The following is a 9,243-nucleotide window of genomic DNA, read 5'->3' on the forward strand; positions in this document are numbered from 1 at the left end:
AACTGAAACAGCCACATATTCAGCCATCATTCATCTTCATTATTTACACCTGTGCTTTTCCTCCGGTCCGTCAAACGGTCTTATGATTAAGGCCAATTATTATTAGTATAGCATATTATCATGAGCTGTAGTGGCAGCAGCTGTAGTATTAACATTGTATTGTTGTGGCTCTTCTCAACATTAGACAACAACTTTCACTGTACCGGCGGGAATCAGCTCCTAAAGGAAAGTGAAAGTAGTGTCGGTGTAATGGGAAAACCCCGTTTATCCTCCCGAACAAAAGAATGAGAGAGCTGCGGACTCTCAGATAAAAGCAGCACTCAGCAGGACCGTGCAGCGAGAAGGTAAAACGTGTGAAACCTTTCAAACTGGAGGTGACACGTTTAAAAATGAAGGGGTTTAAAGGAATAAAATCTTGGAGGAACGACCGGAGACCTTTAGTAGAGAGTAACAGCAACGACATACAAGACGGTGAGACTCTTTTATGAGTTGGCTTTGTTTATAGATGCACGAGGGAGCTCCTTCATTTATTTAGACTCATTATTTAGATAATTATTATCCTTTATAATATACTTATGCATGTTTTTGTTTTGTCTTTTTACTGTCATCTCTCTGCCTTGTTTATATTGTTCTTGCTTTTATTGTTTCTTTTTTTTTACCATGTAAAGTGCCTTTGGGTACCTTTTAAAGCGCTATACAAATGAAATGTATTATTATTAATATTATTAGAACATCTGAAAACTGAGATATGAAGTGTTGAATTAACAAAAGATGGCTCAGAAGTGCAATAAAAAGTGCTTCTGAATCACGTCTTCTGTAAAAACAGGTCTATTGAAGTGACACAGATATAAAACATGTAAAAAATGAATTAATAGTGGAGCACATTGAAAGTGTTGGAGCAGTATTTGGACAACTGTGCCAACAAACTAAAGCTGTAAAATAATTGGAGTGAAGTAAAAAGTACAATACTTCCCTCTACTGGTGTAGAAGTACAAAGTGGCATGAGATTAAAATACTAAATGCAAGTATCTCTAATTTGTATTTAAGGACTTAGTTACATTCCACCACAAGGTTTAACACTCATAAAGGAGTGAGTCAGCAGAACTGTGACATACATGTTTTTACCCTAAAAGGCTTGCATTTGACTCTTTCATAGTTCCCGACCTGATTTATGACAACGCCCTAACTCAGAACACTTTGAACACCCACGAGGAACGAGGCCAGCAAAGTGAGGAACAGATCACACCTCCGATCACAATTCAGGAAGCAGCTCACCTTCTAGGTGTGGCCCCTGATGCTTTGACCTCTGAGGATGGACCTCTTTGCTCAATGCGTCCTGATCTCAATGCAGAACGGCCTGTTGTTCACCTCATGCAAATATCTGTGGACCAGCACTTCCCAAAGACACCGGCCGATGTGGAGCAGAACCTCCAGCGGCACCTGTTAAATGTGCAGGACGCTGTGTGCGAGCAGCTGGTGAGGCTGGACCCCCGGTTGCATTCTGAGGGGTTGATCCAATGCTACCATCGTCAGATATTTGAACACCTTGATGATCTACTTCAGAACATCAGCTCCTCCCAGAATCACTTACTGCTGATAAAGTGGGTCCTACAGACATATCTGAGGTATCTATCTCTACTTTCTTATCCACTGTATCACTGTACCAGGCTTGTATTAGAAGCACACTTATATCAGAGACAAGCCTGTTTGTCATATTCTAGTATGAAGCTCCCTTCTTCTTCTGATCTGCTACCGTTTTCTCTATTAGATTTGTGTTACTGCATTATGACTATTATTACAAACTCAACCCTTCCTGTATCTGTTCTAAACTAAAAGTCCTGTAGTCCTGTTTCAGTGGAACGTTTCAGGAAATTCTATCACTTGCACTGTTCTAACGTGGTATTTCAAATGTAGCTGCTGCCATCGGGTGGCACTTGTATGCTAGTACAAAACCTGGACATGAACACATGTACACCCACAGTGACTGAAACAAAACCATAACACTTAAGATGAGTAACACAGTGCTGAAAACAGAATGAGTATATTGTTGAATTTGATAAATTAAAGTGATGGAAATCTACATTGTTCTTTGTTAGCATGCACCAGGAGGCTATACACCTTGTTTTTCCCCACGGCCTGTCAGCTATCCATAACGCTAACAAAGTCCAACAGGCACCTCTAAAACTCACAACATCACATGTTACATCTTATCAAAAGAAAAACTGGTCCCCGTCAATACATACATCTGCATATGACCCATTGTATAAGGTGCAAATTGTCATTTTTACACTTTGGTGTTTTGGATAAAACAAACAACAAGCTTTAGACGTGCTGGTAGGCGGGTTTTGTGATTACTGTACAGACCCAGGCTAACTGTTTCCCCCCGTTTCCAGTCTTTGTGCTAAGCTAAGCTAATCATCTGCTAGCTGTCACTTCATATTTAACAGACACATTTTTTCTCAACCAAATATAAGCATGTAAACATACTAAAAAATGTCACAATCTTCTGAGCACTTCTTGTACTCTGAATAACTTTGATTATTATTTGTGCTACTTTCCAGTCAGGACCTGCTTGGTCATCCTGGCCTTCAATACACGGATCCCATAAAAAAAGTCGACCTCCTGCTGTTCACGCAGTGGGTATCAAGAGCAGAGGAACAATTTCTTAAAAATGTGGAGGTAAGAATACTAACAATCTGAAGCTTGTACTTGTTGTTTATTTTAAACACTTCATCAATTAACATATTATTTAGACTGTTTTGTTTAACCTCTTACACCTTTCATGATGTATGCATTGTGTCTCTGTTAGCTAGCAAGCTAAATCACCGAACTGTTTATATCATAATTGCTCGTTTGCTAACGGTTCCCAAATCCACATTTTTCATTTTAGTACATAACTTCAACCATATGAATAAAACACTTTTTGAGTAATTAAAAACATATTTTTGATGAAGCTAAATAGCTACCAGTTTCCAGCAGGTTTAAGTGTTTGTGCTAAGCTAGCTTAATGACACAACACTTAGCAATAGTGTTTTTAGGTAGACAAAATGGTCAGAAAAAATTACTTCCGACAGATTTTTATCAAGGAAAACCCCTCTACGTTTTTTACCAGAAGTTTGGCTCACAGCAATATTTCGCGGCTGGTGGGCACTGAGGTGTTTAATATCATTTTTTCTTCAATAGAAAGACTTTAAAAAGTGGGCTGTAGAAGATAATCCACATCGTTAGTGGTGACTGCAGTTACTATCTTCTACAAGAATCACTAACGTCTGAAAGCTACGAGCCAATGACGACACTAGTACATGGCAAACAGCCAATCAGATTACAGTCTCATTACCAAAGCTTTAGCACCATTAAACCTGCACTAAACACATTTAAACACTATTCTATCCAGCATATTAAATGGCAGAATTATAATGAATAACAGCAACAGCCAATGTTTTTTTTATTTTTTATGTCATGCATTAATTCAGAATTATATTCATTTCTAAATGACTCAGTCAGTGCTACTAAAACCAACCTTTTTTCTGCTGCTACTTCTGATGTATTTCTGTGTATTTTTGGTTGACAGACAGAGATCACACGGTTCCTGGAGAACATTCTGCAGAATGAGAGAAGCCACGAAGCTCACGATGAACTTTATGTGGACACAATTCAGGTACTTAGTGACCCAGATATCTTTCAATCAAACATTTGTTTGCTTTATTTTTTATATTCTGTCTGTCTGTTTATTTCTTGTATAATGACATTGTTTCCTTTCTGTTGTTGTTTATCTTTCAGTGCATTGACGCCATGCCCAGAGAAGCACTCAAAATCAGCTCAAAACTGTCTGATCAGGCGCAGGAGGTTTGTTTGCGAGAGCTGCTGACGTTTCTGACAAGGTGAGAATACATTTTAGATTTCCACATAGACTTTATGACCATCAATACCACCATAAAGTCAGTACGTTGCATTGCTAAGACTGCATACTTTCTTTGGTTTGTAGGTACAGGGATGAGCAGACTGACATCCTTGCAAAGACAGCAAAAATGGACAAACCAGAAACAAAACAGTTCTTCAAGACTTTGAACAACTGTAAAGAACTCAAGTGAGTATTATCAATTCAGTTCCATTCAAACTAGTTATTCAAACATTTTATTTGCAAACAAGGTTTCTAATAAAAACACATTCTTTAAACAGCCAATGCAACATAGAAATGTAGTTAAAATGCACGAATCAGTAGTTAAAAGACTTGATGTAAGAAAATAGATATAATGATGATAATTGACGATGATGTCTATGATATTTCCTCTCAGACAGCACTTCCACACAAAAGCTATACAAACAAAAGAATCCCCTCTCAAGGACATCATGACCAAAGCTGTGGCAATGCTTGAAAACATGGAGGCTTCTACTTTGAAACTTCTAAAGGAAATCGTAGCTGACATTGTGGAGGTAGCTGTTCAACTTAATCACAAATATACAGTTTTCTCACATTTCAAAAGGGGCATATATTTATTTTGAGAAATAATATTAATGTTTTGTTAAATTGCAGAGCCACCTCAAGAAATACTTCAAATCAGATAACAGGGAATTCCTCCATTTGATCGATGAAGTAAAGAGGCTTTTGTCAGAGCTGTCAGACTATCAGGATGTACAAACGGTACGTCAACAAATCTGAGCTTTAACAGTCTTGAATCTTTTTCCCCTCTTTACTTTCTAATGGTAAAAGATTTTAAATATTAAACAATGACAACGAAAAACAAACAAACAAATCTTTCAACATTTGTGCTTTTTATACTCTTATTATGTGTCAGATTTTCATTTATTAGCCATTGGTGTTTTATGCCAGCTTCCGCCGATTCCTCGTAATGCCTTCTTTACTTGCTATTTTTGTAGATTTTAATGATTGAAAGATTACCAGTGTAATTGCACACTGTAAGATACGTAAACATTTCCATTCGTGCATGAAAAAATACACTTAAAAGAAAGGAAAAGGAAAATGTATGTTCCATCCTTGATATGATGCCGAATTATAGACTCTTTAATCTTGATTTAAGACAGGAAAGGTTCACCTAAGACTTGACTTTGGATTTATTTGCTGTCATGCACGATAAAAGTATAGAAAAGGAAACTATATTACATGCAGAAAAAATAACGTAAATGATCTCTGAATAAATTGTAAAGAATATGAATTCATTGCATAATTTTTGTGTCTATCTACGTTTATGTTGCTTCGTTCTTGTTCTTCTTGACAAAAACTGAACTGTGTCTCTGTCCGTCTTTGCGTCTCTCAGAGAGTGATGGACGAGGCCTACAAGCTCATTGCTCACATTTACTTCAAACGTCTCATCAAAATCAGCCAGAGAAAACTGAGGAAGTCCTGGCATCCAGATGTTGGACTAGAGGTCGCTAAAGATGCTGAGCATCTTCACAACATCATCTCATATCTGGTGAGATCAACACTGTGCTTGTTAATGACATTGATTCATTAACGGCTGGGTAAAACCTTCACTGACCCGTGTGTGTGGTGTCGTATCAGGTTCCTGGTGTCGGTCAGTGGAACGTCATGCTGCTGAAAGTCGGAGAGCTGTTGGACTGCAAAAGTCTCGTAGCGACGAAGATGACAGTGGCAAGCATGCAAAAGGAATGTTACACGTGGAGGTAAATCATCCTTGTGTTTCTTACACACATCTGTGTCCAATTTTTTAAATAATGTTGCCTTTGGCCATCTGTGTATATTTATACAGGACCGATCTATAATCAGAAACTTAAAGACTTAAAATCTGTTCTGTTAAAGCACTAAAACTAGCCTTTGTGCTAACATTACTGGTTAAGCATTTTTGCTACTGGGTTAGCCTTTATGCTACTGTGTTAGCCTTTGTGCTACTGGGTTAGCCTTTATACTACTGGGTTAGCCTTTATACTACTGGGTTAGCCTTTATACTACTGGGTTAGCCTTTATACTACTGGGTTAGCCTTTATACTACTGGGTTAGCCTTTATACTACTGGGTTAGCCTTTATACTACTGGTTTAGCCTTTGTGCTACTGTGTTAGCCTTTATACTACTGGGTTAGCCTTTATACTACTGGGTTAGCCTTTATACTACTGGGTTAGCCTTTATACTACTGGGTTAGCCTTTATGCTACTGTGTTAGCCTTTATACTACTGGGTTAGCCTTTATACTACTGGGTTAGCCTTTATACTACTGGGTTAGTCTTTATACTACTGGTTTAGTCTTTGTGCTACTGGGTTAGTCTTTATGCTACTGGGTTAGCCTTTATACTACTGGGTTAGTCTTTATACTACTGGTTTAGTCTTTGTGCTACTGGGTTAGTCTTTATACTACTGGGTTAGCCTTTATACTACTGGGTTAGCCTTTATACTACTGGGTTAGTCTTTATACTACTGGGTTAGTCTTTATACTACTGGTTTAGTCTTTGTGCTACTGGGTTAGTCTTTATGCTACTGGGTTAGCCTTTATACTACTGGGTTAGTCTTTATACTACTGGTTTAGTCTTTGTGCTACTGGGTTAGTCTTTATGCTACTGGGTTAGCCTTTATACTACTGGGTTAGCCTTTATACTACTGGGTTAGTCTTTATACTACTGGGTTAGTCTTTATACTACTGGTTTAGTCTTTGTGCTACTGGGTTAGTCTTTATGCTACTGGGTTAGCCTTTATACTACTGGGTTAGTCTTTATACTACTGGTTTAGTCTTTGTGCTACTGGGTTAGTCTTTATGCTACTGGGTTAGCCTTTATACTACTGGGTTAGTCTTTATACTACTGGTTTAGTCTTTGTGCTACTGGGTTAGTCTTTATACTACTGGGTTAGCCTTTATACTACTGGGTTAGCCTTTATACTACTGGGTTAGTCTTTATACTACTGGGTTAGCCTTTATACTACTGGGCTAGTCTTTGTGCTACTGGGTTAGTCTCTCTTAGCTCTCTGTTGACTTGTGTTTCCTAAAGTTGACGTTTTTATTTGGGATTTTCTTAAAGTCAGCATCTAGTGGCCATTAGTGGAAGTGCATCTCTTTAACTCCTCCTGGTGTTTTGTCTGCAGCGAGGACCTGGAGCTCCTGCCCGCGCTGCTGCAATGGAAGGGTCTTTCTAGACGGGAGATTGGAGAGGTGCAGAATGTCCTGGAGGGCCTCCCTGGCTTTCAACCCAGACCCACATCTGCATCTTGTTTTACCCGGTTGCTGAGCTGCTGTACAAGAGAATCAACCGCAACAAGCTAAGAGGACAGATCTCAAATCTGATGTAAAGATTGAGAAGCAGTCATGTTACAGAGGGTTGTTATAAAGGAAACAAAAGGGATTAAGTCTGTGTACAGTATGTCACTGATTTCCTTTCACGTGTTGTTGTCATGTAAGGAAAGTGGATTTTTTAAAGTCTTGTTTCCTCAAAGTTTGCAAAACGAGAAAATCTACACACCCTGAATTTCAATGCAGTGGAAATGCTAATATGCTAATCAGTGCACTGTTAGGTGATGTGTTCTTTGTTTTAGTGGTTGTTAAAGGTGTTTACGTTCTTAAATATGGACTGAGGTTGAAAAATATATTGTTCAGGACATCCTAAACAGTAAAATAAGATTTTGTGCAAAACACTGTAGCCTACATTGAGTTTTACATATTTCAGATTTGGCAACCTGTACGCATTTTGTGTTGCAGGTACGCATTTTGACATTAAGTACGTGCGATTTGTCAGTCTAAAGTACGCAAAAAGCTGGTGACGCCTACAAACTGTATAAAATATGGACGTAGGTTTCTGAAAAGCTCAAAGTGGGCGGCTCCGACCGCCGCCATCTTGGTAGTGACACAACCTAACCGTTACTAAACCATTTTATTGTACCAGGCTGTAAAACATGTTTATTTCTGCTGTAAAGTTGGACATTTTAACATGAAGGTCTGTCAGGATAAAACAAATCGACAGCAACACCCGTTACCCCTCCTCACTCTGCTGGTTCCTCAAGTGAAGACGGTTCTTTAGGCTTTTTTTGCAAAGGTAAACGAACCAGAGGGGACGTGGAAAGTTAAGATTGAAACCTGAGTGACGTTAACGTTCCGCATGTATTTGCCACCTAGCTTGGTAGTTCCCCGGCCACTTCAATTGGCAAAGTAAATTAACTTGTCCGTGTGTTACAGACGGTTAAAACATACGTGAGTTTTCATGGAATTCATAACAATGATTGCAGCCCAACCCGTTATCCTAACGAGGGAACGCGCCGCAGAAGTTCCTGTAAAAGTTACCGGGAGAGAGGACCATGACTCTGCATCTCATTTTATAAAACGGACGTTTTTTTTGTTGAGCTCTGAAAATCAAAACACAACAACAAATGTTCTTTTCTTTTCTTTTTAGTTTACGGACTTTGAACTGCACTGATAGAGATGTTCTGTGTCTTTATTATAATTTAATATTTTAATAATATTTATTAAATTATTTATTTATATGAAAACCTCCCTGTACTCACGGCAGTCATCCGCACATTTTCAAACTTCACTGTTAAAAGAAAAGATTCTTCTGTTTTGGTTGCTGAGTATTTTTAGATTTGTAAGTCTTCTTCTTATCTTCATAAAATCAGCTTAAAGGTGTATCTATATATATACATACGGTATACTCTAATTTCTACATGCAAAACCTTTTAACAATGGTTCAACTTCAGCTGAGTATTGGTTTACTGGTTTTAATTCCCTCTTCATGTCCAGTCCAAAGTCATATTGCTGCTTCAGTGTAACAGTTAATGCCTTTGTATTTTATTAATGTTATTTATTGTATTTTTCTGTGCTCGTTATATTTGTTCAGAAACTTATAAATGGGGTTACAGGGACACACAAAAAAACGTTTGTTTTTGTCAGCAAAGCAATTAATAAAAAGATTCAATAAAAATTAAGATTTTGTCTGCATGTTCATTGTACCGTCACCAGATGGAGACGAACATCAACGTACAAATCGAGACTTGAATGGGAGTTAAATTCTTGCTCCACAAAACAGATCCCAGAACAGCGGTTCTCGATCTGGGAGGTTGGAGCCTCTTGCAGTTTTGTTTTTTTGTGCAATTGCCAAAACACAAGAACACACGTATTGAAGCCTGTGTGTGTCGTTTGCTAAACAGTGCCATTGAAATACCACACTCAATTATCAATCACCTGCACCCAGAATGCACCTGTGAAAACACCTGTAACTAAATAGATCACTGAGAAATCAGAGCTTACATACTTTAAATAAACACAGTAACTATGTTTATGTTACGTTTAG

The 9,243-nt window shown here is 38.1% G+C and overlaps 1 protein-coding gene across 1 annotated transcript; it reads left to right on the forward strand.

Moving 5' to 3' along the window:
• Window positions 1–265: 265 nt before the first annotated feature.
• On the forward strand, window positions 266–8,878 carry LOC142967762 (uncharacterized). Its single transcript, XM_076107321.1, has 11 exons — window positions 266–471; window positions 1,157–1,625; window positions 2,562–2,679; window positions 3,572–3,658; window positions 3,781–3,881; window positions 3,986–4,087; window positions 4,296–4,434; window positions 4,535–4,642; window positions 5,277–5,432; window positions 5,522–5,643; window positions 7,049–8,878. The coding sequence occupies exons 1-11, from the start codon at window positions 390–392 to the stop codon at window positions 7,224–7,226; spliced, it is 1,662 nt and encodes a 553-aa protein (XP_075963436.1). The 5' UTR covers window positions 266–389; the 3' UTR covers window positions 7,227–8,878.
• The last annotated feature ends 365 nt before the right edge of the window (window positions 8,879–9,243 follow it).

This window comes from Anarhichas minor, unplaced genomic scaffold (genome assembly GCF_050575085.1).
Source record: "Anarhichas minor isolate MPS153535 unplaced genomic scaffold, ASM5057508v1 ptg000038l, whole genome shotgun sequence".
Taxonomy (NCBI): Eukaryota; Metazoa; Chordata; class Actinopteri; order Perciformes; family Anarhichadidae; genus Anarhichas; species Anarhichas minor.

Coding starts and splice junctions, on each gene's coding strand:
- LOC142967762 (XM_076107321.1), top strand. CDS start 390: ATGAAGGGGTTTAAAGGAATAAAATCTTGGAGGAACGACCGGAGACCT. Junction 4,088..4,295: donor AACAACTGTAAAGAACTCAA/GTGAGTATTATC, acceptor ATTTCCTCTCAG/ACAGCACTTCCACACAAAAG. Junction 4,435..4,534: donor TCGTAGCTGACATTGTGGAG/GTAGCTGTTCAA, acceptor GTTAAATTGCAG/AGCCACCTCAAGAAATACTT.